This window comes from Formica exsecta, unplaced genomic scaffold (genome assembly GCF_003651465.1).
Source record: "Formica exsecta isolate Colony F162 unplaced genomic scaffold, ASM365146v1 scaffold72, whole genome shotgun sequence".
Classification (NCBI taxonomy): Eukaryota; Metazoa; Arthropoda; class Insecta; order Hymenoptera; family Formicidae; genus Formica; species Formica exsecta.
The window spans coordinates 3,408,361-3,421,467 of NW_021853485.1; the positions used below are offsets into that span (position 1 = coordinate 3,408,361).

The 13,107-nt window shown below is 35.4% G+C and overlaps 1 protein-coding gene across 2 annotated transcripts in view; it reads left to right on the top strand.

Moving 5' to 3' along the window:
* Window positions 1-13,107, top strand: part of LOC115243471 (homeotic protein spalt-major-like) — a 110,104-nt gene that overhangs the window by 79,902 nt on the left and 17,095 nt on the right. For both annotated transcript variants that reach the window (XM_029820519.1, XM_029820518.1), the window contains exon 2: window positions 7,660-11,082. In XM_029820519.1, coding sequence (XP_029676379.1) covers window positions 7,660-11,082 — 3,423 coding nt within the window. The remainder of the gene's footprint in view (window positions 1-7,659; window positions 11,083-13,107) is intronic.

Genomic DNA, 13,107 nt, shown 5'->3' on the forward strand with positions numbered 1-13,107 from the left:
GAACTATTTTATAATAATCAGAACTCTCGAAATACGGCCAGCATATCACCTCTATACTCGAAAATACGAGTTTTTCGGGTAAAATAATTGTTTAAAAATTTTTTTAATTGTTTTTATCATGGGAACTCTTTAGAAAATGCATTAATACGTTCAGAACTACACGAGAACTATTTTATAATAATCAGAACTCTCGAAATACGGCCAGCATATCACCTCTATACTCGAAAATACGAGTTTTTCGGGTAAAATAATTGTTTAAAAATTTTTTTAATTGTTTTTATCATGGGAACTCTTTAGAAAATGCATTAATACGTTCAGAACTACACGAGAACTATTTTATAATAATCAGAACTCTCGAAATACGGCCAGCATATCACCTCTATACTCGAAAATACGAGTTTTTCGGGTAAAATAATTGTTTAAAAATTTTTTTAATTGTTTTTATCATGGGAACTCTTTAGAAAATGCATTAATACGTTCAGAACTACACGAGAACTATTTTATAATAATCAGAACTCTCGAAATACGGCCAGCATATCACCTCTATACTCGAAAATACGAGTTTTTCGGGTAAAATAATTGTTTAAAAATTTTTTTAATTGTTTTTATCATGGGAACTCTTTAGAAAATGCATTAATACGTTCAGAACTACACGAGAACTATTTTATAATAATCAGAACTCTCGAAATACGGCCAGCATATCACCTCTATACTCGAAAATACGAGTTTTTCGGGTAAAATAATTGTTTAAAAATTTTTTTAATTGTTTTTATCATGGGAACTCTTTAGAAAATGCATTAATACGTTCAGAACTACACGAGAACTATTTTATAATAATCAGAACTCTCGAAATACGGCCAGCATATCACCTCTATACTCGAAAATACGAGTTTTTCGGGTAAAATAATTGTTTAAAAATTTTTTTAATTGTTTTTATCATGGGAACTCTTTAGAAAATGCATTAATACGTTCAGAACTACACGAGAACTATTTTATAATAATCAGAACTCTCGAAATACGGCCAGCATATCACCTCTATACTCGAAAATACGAGTTTTTCGGGTAAAATAATTGTTTAAAAATTTTTTTAATTGTTTTTATCATGGGAACTCTTTAGAAAATGCATTAATACGTTCAGAACTACACGAGAACTATTTTATAATAATCAGAACTCTCGAAATACGGCCAGCATATCACCTCTATACTCGAAAATACGAGTTTTTCGGGTAAAATAATTGTTTAAAAATTTTTTTAATTGTTTTTATCATGGGAACTCTTTAGAAAATGCATTAATACGTTCAGAACTACACGAGAACTATTTTATAATAATCAGAACTCTCGAAATACGGCCAGCATATCACCTCTATACTCGAAAATACGAGTTTTTCGGGTAAAATAATTGTTTAAAAATTTTTTTAATTGTTTTTATCATGGGAACTCTTTAGAAAATGCATTAATACGTTCAGAACTACACGAGAACTATTTTATAATAATCAGAACTCTCGAAATACGGCCAGCATATCACCTCTATACTCGAAAATACGAGTTTTTCGGGTAAAATAATTGTTTAAAAATTTTTTTAATTGTTTTTATCATGGGAACTCTTTAGAAAATGCATTAATACGTTCAGAACTACACGAGAACTATTTTATAATAATCAGAACTCTCGAAATACGGCCAGCATATCACCTCTATACTCGAAAATACGAGTTTTTCGGGTAAAATAATTGTTTAAAAATTTTTTTAATTGTTTTTATCATGGGAACTCTTTAGAAAATGCATTAATACGTTCAGAACTACACGAGAACTATTTTATAATAATCAGAACTCTCGAAATACGGCCAGCATATCACCTCTATACTCGAAAATACGAGTTTTTCGGGTAAAATAATTGTTTAAAAATTTTTTTAATTGTTTTTATCATGGGAACTCTTTAGAAAATGCATTAATACGTTCAGAACTACACGAGAACTATTTTATAATAATCAGAACTCTCGAAATACGGCCAGCATATCACCTCTATACTCGAAAATACGAGTTTTTCGGGTAAAATAATTGTTTAAAAATTTTTTTAATTGTTTTTATCATGGGAACTCTTTAGAAAATGCATTAATACGTTCAGAACTACACGAGAACTATTTTATAATAATCAGAACTCTCGAAATACGGCCAGCATATCACCTCTATACTCGAAAATACGAGTTTTTCGGGTAAAATAATTGTTTAAAAATTTTTTTAATTGTTTTTATCATGGGAACTCTTTAGAAAATGCATTAATACGTTCAGAACTACACGAGAACTATTTTATAATAATCAGAACTCTCGAAATACGGCCAGCATATCACCTCTATACTCGAAAATACGAGTTTTTCGGGTAAAATAATTGTTTAAAAATTTTTTTAATTGTTTTTATCATGGGAACTCTTTAGAAAATGCATTAATACGTTCAGAACTACACGAGAACTATTTTATAATAATCAGAACTCTCGAAATACGGCCAGCATATCACCTCTATACTCGAAAATACGAGTTTTTCGGGTAAAATAATTGTTTAAAAATTTTTTTAATTGTTTTTATCATGGGAACTCTTTAGAAAATGCATTAATACGTTCAGAACTACACGAGAACTATTTTATAATAATCAGAACTCTCGAAATACGGCCAGCATATCACCTCTATACTCGAAAATACGAGTTTTTCGGGTAAAATAATTGTTTAAAAATTTTTTTAATTGTTTTTATCATGGGAACTCTTTAGAAAATGCATTAATACGTTCAGAACTACACGAGAACTATTTTATAATAATCAGAACTCTCGAAATACGGCCAGCATATCACCTCTATACTCGAAAATACGAGTTTTTCGGGTAAAATAATTGTTTAAAAATTTTTTTAATTGTTTTTATCATGGGAACTCTTTAGAAAATGCATTAATACGTTCAGAACTACACGAGAACTATTTTATAATAATCAGAACTCTCGAAATACGGCCAGCATATCACCTCTATACTCGAAAATACGAGTTTTTCGGGTAAAATAATTGTTTAAAAATTTTTTTAATTGTTTTTATCATGGGAACTCTTTAGAAAATGCATTAATACGTTCAGAACTACACGAGAACTATTTTATAATAATCAGAACTCTCGAAATACGGCCAGCATATCACCTCTATACTCGAAAATACGAGTTTTTCGGGTAAAATAATTGTTTAAAAATTTTTTTAATTGTTTTTATCATGGGAACTCTTTAGAAAATGCATTAATACGTTCAGAACTACACGAGAACTATTTTATAATAATCAGAACTCTCGAAATACGGCCAGCATATCACCTCTATACTCGAAAATACGAGTTTTTCGGGTAAAATAATTGTTTAAAAATTTTTTTAATTGTTTTTATCATGGGAACTCTTTAGAAAATGCATTAATACGTTCAGAACTACACGAGAACTATTTTATAATAATCAGAACTCTCGAAATACGGCCAGCATATCACCTCTATACTCGAAAATACGAGTTTTTCGGGTAAAATAATTGTTTAAAAATTTTTTTAATTGTTTTTATCATGGGAACTCTTTAGAAAATGCATTAATACGTTCAGAACTACACGAGAACTATTTTATAATAATCAGAACTCTCGAAATACGGCCAGCATATCACCTCTATACTCGAAAATACGAGTTTTTCGGGTAAAATAATTGTTTAAAAATTTTTTTAATTGTTTTTATCATGGGAACTCTTTAGAAAATGCATTAATACGTTCAGAACTACACGAGAACTATTTTATAATAATCAGAACTCTCGAAATACGGCCAGCATATCACCTCTATACTCGAAAATACGAGTTTTTCGGGTAAAATAATTGTTTAAAAATTTTTTTAATTGTTTTTATCATGGGAACTCTTTAGAAAATGCATTAATACGTTCAGAACTACACGAGAACTATTTTATAATAATCAGAACTCTCGAAATACGGCCAGCATATCACCTCTATACTCGAAAATACGAGTTTTTCGGGTAAAATAATTGTTTAAAAATTTTTTTAATTGTTTTTATCATGGGAACTCTTTAGAAAATGCATTAATACGTTCAGAACTACACGAGAACTATTTTATAATAATCAGAACTCTCGAAATACGGCCAGCATATCACCTCTATACTCGAAAATACGAGTTTTTCGGGTAAAATAATTGTTTAAAAATTTTTTTAATTGTTTTTATCATGGGAACTCTTTAGAAAATGCATTAATACGTTCAGAACTACACGAGAACTATTTTATAATAATCAGAACTCTCGAAATACGGCCAGCATATCACCTCTATACTCGAAAATACGAGTTTTTCGGGTAAAATAATTGTTTAAAAATTTTTTTAATTGTTTTTATCATGGGAACTCTTTAGAAAATGCATTAATACGTTCAGAACTACACGAGAACTATTTTATAATAATCAGAACTCTCGAAATACGGCCAGCATATCACCTCTATACTCGAAAATACGAGTTTTTCGGGTAAAATAATTGTTTAAAAATTTTTTTAATTGTTTTTATCATGGGAACTCTTTAGAAAATGCATTAATACGTTCAGAACTACACGAGAACTATTTTATAATAATCAGAACTCTCGAAATACGGCCAGCATATCACCTCTATACTCGAAAATACGAGTTTTTCGGGTAAAATAATTGTTTAAAAATTTTTTTAATTGTTTTTATCATGGGAACTCTTTAGAAAATGCATTAATACGTTCAGAACTACACGAGAACTATTTTATAATAATCAGAACTCTCGAAATTCGGCCAGCATATCACCTCTAGTCTCGAAAATACGAGTTTTACGGATAAAAAATTGTTTTATTTCATTTTAATGGATATTTTTTACTTTTAGAAGGCAGAACTCTTCTTAGAACTCATATAGAACTATAGATCTTTTAAATTTGAACAATTATTGATAAGGAAAACGTCGTAGGACAAAGTGATATGCTGCGTGAAGTTGGCATATCAGTTTGTCCTGAGGCATTTTCTTTGGTTTAATCGCCAGAACTATTTGTTTAAACTATCAAGAACTCTAGAACTATTGAAAATAAAGCCAGAACTCTTAATTATTTATGATCTTCCACGAAATGATATGCTAGCTTCACACACACGAGTGCTTCAATTTTCAAACTTTTGAATTAGCAGATAGTGCTGTGAAATCAACGTATAATGTTTTCGTAAGTGTTTCATTGATATAAATTCAACGTTGCAATTACATATAAATAAATAAATATAGCTTGACATAGAAATTGTGAAAATATAAAAATTGTTATGTTTTCTTATATGTGTGTGTATAAAATCACTCATATATAATTATACTAAAATGGAATAATAAGTTTTTAAGCAAATTCAGTTTGTACGTCTCAAAATATATGTGTATGTAAAATATTTAATATATAAAACGTGTATATATGTATAAAACATATTTGTATACAGGGTTTACCCTGACAAACTGCGGAAGCATATTTTACAAATGGAAATAAGAAAACGATATTATATAAAGTTTAGCTAGAAAGAGAGAGAGAGAGAGAGAGAGAAATGCTTTATTATAAAATTATAAGGGTAAACCCTGGGACACTCTGTATACATATAAAATATCAGAAACTGAATATTTATCTATGTTATCGTGTTTAATTGATTCTTTCTTTTTCATTTTTCTCATTTAAAATATAGAAGAGAATGTGGAATGTACGGAATGTGTGAAGAGAACGAAAATGATACAACATCCTGAAATCCCGCGTATAAAATGGAGTATAACATATCCATTGCACAAGATCAAATCACGCTTATGTAATAGACCAAAAAATTTAGCTATGTTTCGCACTACTTCAAGATTATCGCAACTATTAATGCTAAATAGAGGTATATAGAATTATGTGAAGTTAATTTTTAATTCAAACAATCATCGATAGAAGGGCTTAAGGAGCATGTATTCCTTGATTGTTTATTATCTTTCGACTCTTTTTATTATTTTGATTTTAATTCAAATTTAAGTAAATTAATTTAATAACGAATTAATGCTGGAATAATGAATATGACTTTTTTAGTACTTCGTCTTTAATATTGAAAATCACATGGATTTCATACAGTTATCTGATTAAAATCAATTTTTGCAATCAGGTTTAAGTAAAATCTAGAGTAATTTAGATGTATATTTGACCAATCAAAGTTTAGTTCGGACATTCTATGCATTCAATAAATGTTTAACCCTCGCATTGCAAACGAGCGTCTAAAATACTAGCGCAGTGAAATAGTGTTTGACCGATTCTAAACTAGAGAGTTTATGCCAAGACTAACAATTGCATGATTTCTAGTTTTCAATACTCTAACAAAGGTGGGGCTTATTTCTTGTTAGTTCCTAATGATGTAAAATTGATCGCAAGTTTTATATGCAAAGCATGATAATCAATGTGTCGTCTTCTATATGTGCCGCCTTCTTTATGTGCTGTCTTCTATATATGCTGTCTTCTATATGTGCCGTCTTCTATATGTGCCGTCTTCTATATGTGCTGTCTCTATATATTTTTATCATTCACATACACGTTGGAAGTTCTTGGTTGTGGGTATTAAAATTTAATGTCATGCACTTTTCTTCGCATTTCTTAACACTTAACCATTAATTTTACATTTAGATAAAAAGTAATATGTATTGGATGTAGTAGCTTAAAGAAACTTAAAGCATATTTTATTAACAGAAACGTCGATGTGTGTGAAAGCTGTTTACGAGAGTCATTTCATAAGTAATGCACAATGTGGTAACATCGCAAACTGGATGATTCTTCCTTAAGTCCTCTACTACAATTGTTCAAAAATTTTATTGGGATTGCATCATCCAATCCGCAGCGTTACCACATTATTTAAATAGAACTTATTTGATAGGATCCTGCATAAAAAAAGCGGAAATTCGCCGCTCATATCGTCGTCACTAATAATTCTGCTTTTTGTCATGTATGTTGATTATGATATGTATATAGAATAACAATTTATCTTTCCGGTTAATCTTGACGCTCATGTTAATCGTCGGGTGAAACTTTTCAAGTCCAAGTGCTAATGTATCTATATCCTCGTTTTAAGGGTTATTTGATCGTATAACTATCAGCGTACACATATTCGCATATAATGTTTCTCACATAATACAAATTAATAAATATATTGATTTTGCCTTTTGTTCTCTCACCATTCTCATTCACAATCTTTCGTTTTAGTTGGCAGGTAAAAATGACGATTTTTTATTATTATCGTCATCTATAATCGTCATTTGAGAGAGTTATTCACTCAAATTTCAACGTATAAAATGAAGCCAATCAATAACAATCAAGCGTCGTCAACCACTCGAAATATTGTCAAAGGTCACATCGTTATCTTCTCTACTATTGAGTTACCATCATTCATCATCAGTGCCTTTAATGCTTTATTTACTTCAAAAACGATCGACTTCGAAGAGCAGCGTTTTTTTATTGAATTTACCTTCATCTTTCAGTATTATTCCGAGTATCGTCACGAATACTATCATTATATTCAACTGTAACGATATAAAAAGAAAGAAAAAGTGACTGTTTATATTTATATTTATTTATATTTATGTTTATGTTTATATTTATATTTATAATTTTCCTTTGTTTTGTTGCAGGTGAAGAAAATGACTTTATATCAGACGGTGAGGAGAGCGGCGGTGGAGCAGGAGGCGAGGAAGCCGTCGATCTTACCGCGGCGAGATCTCATCAGGGCGATGAGGACGACAAGGATGCCGATGATCCTCTGGGCGAGGACGAAGAGGACGGCGGTGACGAACAAGACGAGCAATACGAGGACGAGGAGGGTTCGCGAAAACAGATTCGCCATCGACAGGACGCGGAAAACAACAACAATTTTGTCGGGAGTGGCTCAACCTCCGCTGGAATATTTCCACCTGCTGGAACTAGTCATGTCACTCTCGAGGCCCTTCAAAATACAAAAGTTGCGGTCGCGCAATTCGCTGCCACCGCCCTCGCTGGTGGAGCCGATAGCGACGCGGCATTACAGGATCTGGCCTTCTTACAAAGTACGCTGTATAATCTTCAGCATCAACAGGTCCTCCAGTTACAGTTTATCAGCCAGCTTCAGCAACAATTATCGATCACTCAAAAGCAACCGGTAGCGCAACCGTCATCGATAGAGCCAACTGATAGCAAGGAGGCCTCGTCGTCTCCCATCATCCATCCGAAACCATTGTCGAGTCTCACATCACCACCTTCTTCTCGGCCACCGAGTAGTCACCATCACTCATCACCAGCGCCACTGACGCCGAATCTACTTCAAGAACGACCCACCTCGACGAGCAGTGCCTCTCCATTGAATCTACCCCTGTCTTCGTCCGGCACTACATCGACTACCGCTACGAGTACCAGCAGTCAAATCTCACTGTCGCATCAAATGCCGCCTCTTTGCTCGATCAGCTCTTCTCTCGCTTCGTCGATCATAACGAATAATGATCCACCGCCCCTTCACGAACCAAATACACTGGAGATGCTGCAAAAGCGTGCTCAAGAGGTTTTGGACAACGCGAGTCAAGGTCTATTGGCCAACAATTTGGCCGATGAGCTCGCATTTAGAGGCAGTAAAGGCTCACGGCTTTCGCCTTACGATTCGAAAACGAGCGGCGGTCGCGGCGAGCCCTTCTTCAAGCATCGATGTCGCTTCTGTGGCAAGGTCTTCGGCAGCGATTCAGCGCTACAGATCCACATACGATCCCATACAGGTGAGCGACCCTTTAAGTGCAACGTCTGCGGGAGCCGATTCACCACCAAGGGCAACCTGAAGGTCCACTTTCAGAGGCATACGGCCAAGTTTCCACACGTAAAGATGAATCCGAATCCCGTTCCAGAACATCTAGACAAATACCATCCGCCCCTCTTGCAGCAAATTGCTTCCGGGCAACGGCCAATATCCCCGCCGCCGCCGCCTCACGCCATTCATCATCCCTCGTGTCATCCGGCACGTAGGGAGCATAGTTTCCTACCACCACAGCCGCCTTTACCTCTCAGTCTTACATCGCCCAGTATGATCCTCTGCCGTTTACCAGTTATTAATCACCGGGACGATCAGGATGTGCCGGAAAACCTTAGTAAACCCGTAACCGCTGCTCCGCCGATGTCCCCTACTTCCCCCGCCGCTGTATCGAACTCTCATCATTCCTTTCACGACAATCATCAACAACAACAAAAACAACAACTCGAGCAGAGAGAGGAGATAAAGCTCGAACAGAGATCACCCGGACAGGACCAGTACCAGCAACGACTAATGAGCCAGGAAGACGCCGGGCGCATAACTCCGAAGAGAGAACCCGAGGAGACGGAGGAACCTGTAGAAACGGAAGAAGGCGAGGACTTTGAGGAGACAACGAGGCGATCTCTCAACTCACCTTCATCCTTAGTGAATCCGTCGTTTCAGCCGCAAGCGTACGAGGATTGTAGTATGGACAGCAAGATCAGCGGACGGTTAGAGGGCGACGGCGAGATGGAAATAGACGAAGAGACAGAGGAGCAACCGGAGAACCTCTCTGGCAAGGGTACGATCAATCGTTTGCCTCAACAGATGATGGCATATCCTGGAGCGTCTCCAGCTAGTAGTAGCGCGAGTAGCGGTAGTCTTCAGACATCCTTCGCCGGGATTCTATTCCCGAGCGCTCCGGCTCATCATCAAATACCTTCTCATCTTCCGACGGTTTCCACCGCTGGGCAGACGCCGACTGTCTCCGCGAACGAGATGATCGATCCGGCTAAGGATCCAGCGATCTATTCGAGCTTGTTACCGCGACCGGGTAGCAACGATAATTCCTGGGAAAGCTTGATTGAAATAACGAAAACTTCCGAGACGTCTAAATTGCAGCAGCTAGTCGATAATATCGAGCACAAACTGAGCGATCCTAATCAGTGTATTGTTTGTCATAGAGTGCTCTCGTGCAAGAGCGCATTATTAATGCATTATCGCACTCACACGGGCGAGCGTCCGTTCAAGTGCAAGATCTGCGGTCGCGCGTTTACCACAAAGGGCAATTTAAAAACTCACATGGGAGTGCATAGGGCTAAGCCGCCGCTAAGAGTGTTGCACCAGTGTCCAGTGTGTCACAAGAAGTTCACGAACGCTCTCGTGCTTCAGCAGCACATACGCCTTCACACCGGCGAACCTACCGATCTTAGTCCAGAGCAGATTCAAGCCGCAGAAGTAAATGAGTTTCCGGGTTGTTATCCTCAACCTCAGCTTTCTTTCTTCCCGCAAGGATTTGCGCCGATTCATCCGACCGGTGCTGGCTTTACTTTAGGATTCCCTGGATCTAGGCAACCGACCATCGAGCAACAATCGCATGAAAATGACGTCGATTTGAAGGAGGAGTCTCAGCAACAACGGCAAAGATTTATGGAAGAGCATAGCGAGGAGATGGAAGATCAGGATGACGAGGAGCAAGATCGCAGAGAAGACGACGATAGATGCGAGGTGAATCGCGATAGACGTAGTGCTGAAATGATGGAGAAAGAGCAGGAGCACGAGAACGAGGAAACCGAGCACAGAGACATGATACTTCCCATGTTTTCAACTTCGCTGGCGGCCCTCGAGAACCAAGTAAAGACCATCACGACGACGATCGCCACGACCACGATCGCGAATGTAGCCAGATCGCCGCCGTCCTTTCATCGATATAATGGTAGCGAAAAGAGCGACAGTTCGCCAATTTCCGGTGCCCCGCTCGATCTGACACCTCGCGCTTCGTCCACTCCGGCGTCGGTAGCTTCCGCGTCGCCGACACCGCCGCCGCTGCCGCCACCGTCCCAGACTGTACCGTCGCACCATCCGTCGCATCCCTTCAGTATGTTTACTGGATTGCTGCAAGCAGTCTCGTCCGCACCCGTCACCAGCACGCCAGGCACGTCCAACATAAATAGCATCACGTCGATGAGCGCAATCAACCCGGGAAGCGCTCCCGGCAGCGGACCCTTAGCCTCGCTAACCACCTCAGCTGTACTAGCCGCGTCATCGACTTACAATCCGCTCGGTCTAGCTGTCGGAGGGCCAGCAGGTAGGCTCCAAGTCATCAGAATCAGCGAGCTGCGGTTCCTGCTACAACCTTTCCCGCGTCCGATAATCACGATTCTATCTTGCCACGTATCACCGAGTCCAAAACCGCATTCTAGTACACCTCTTTCCGTGTGTGGTGACATATTCGGCTTATCCATATTTCATACCGATATCCTGTTTGTGATATAGCCAGACCTAGCACTCCCGCTCTCCTGTTATATGACTTTTTTATTTTTCTTATTAATTTTGTTGTAATTATCATTCTTTGATATCTCTTTATCTTTCTTTGTATGTCTGCATCATTATTTATTACTCCGATTTTATTATTATTATTTGCCTTATCGTTTTGTCTTTCTCTACTTTTTTATACTATCTCTTGCAATAATAGATACACTTATACAAACGTAGAATATGCCTCACCGCTTTGTCTTTATTTTTTCCAGTTTTACAGCAGTTTCTGCTTTTCATTTTCAAGCAATATCATATGATGTGATGCATACGAACACATACACATATGTACAAAGAGATATTTTCATCATAATTAGAGCAAAATTTCAATTTTTTATATCTTATCTTTTTATTTATTTATTTTTTTTTTTTTTTTAGAAAATTCGCGCGATTATGGGAATATCTTATATATAATTTGCAAAATATTGATGAAAATTCTATAAATTTAAATTATAAATGAAGATTCAGCATAACCATCTTGCATCCTGGAAGTTGGTGAGATTTATAACTATTCTGTTATTTCACTCTTTGGGAAAAATTCAATAAAAAAAGTCTACAACAATAGAAAATATTTTGCAATCGATTTTTTCATTCATAAATTGTGAAATATTAAGAAGAAAAACAGAAGAGCAATACATTAGACTTCCGCTATTTTGATTGTTCGGGGCAGTAGAAACAAAAAATTCTTAAAAAACAAGAATTAACAAGTAATGGAATAACGACCACCACGCTGTGAGCTATCCAATGGCTATATCATATGCGAATGCAGTCTTGCACATGAAGCTATCATCTGCGCATATCATCGCGTAATCTGCATATTATGATAAAAAGAACATGACATTAGTATTCATCAAAGTATGTGATAATAAAATTAATGAAGCCTACTGTATATGGATTGCATGTCTTTAATGTCTTAACATTAAATGAAAGATGCTAATTATCATTTATATATATACAATATATATATATGTATATATAATATACATCTACACACACACATACATATATTTTATATTTATATAGATATCATACATATGTATTACATTGTACAGATATATTATATATGTACGTATACATACATCCCTTTTACTTCTGACAGAAAAAGAAAGATATAATTCGTTAAATATTTCTATCTTTTTTTGTTACATTGTTATATTGGATTTGCTTATATACTCTATGGTTCCTGTGTCTACATATATATACATACATACATATATTGTGCATACATATATATATATATATATACAAATATACGCATACATACATACATTATACATACATGTATATATATGCATATATACAGCGTGGGGAGCACTTAATTTTATGATATAAATTTGAGAGATTTCGATTTTGGTGACAATATGAGAATATTTTTGAAAAGTATTATGAACACTGATTTAAAGAAGAAAAAATCAATCTCTGCGACGAAATGTTCATGCAGTCACTGTTATTGACAATCGCTATTTAAGTACAAATACAACGATGTAGATAAAAAAAATGGATAAGACTATTTATAGACTTTTGAGCACGAAGATATTGATATTTTTACGAGAATTATTTATTTATTTTTTTTAGTTATACTCTTAAATCATAATTTATATGGTGATATATATATATATATATAAATAGTAACTTGAATACAACGAAAAAAATGGATAAGACTATTTATAGACTTTTGAGCACGAAGATATTGATATTTTTACGAGAATTATTTATTTATTTTTTTTATTTTTTTTCTTAAATCATAATTTATATGGTGATATATATATATATATATAAATAGTAACTTGAAAATATT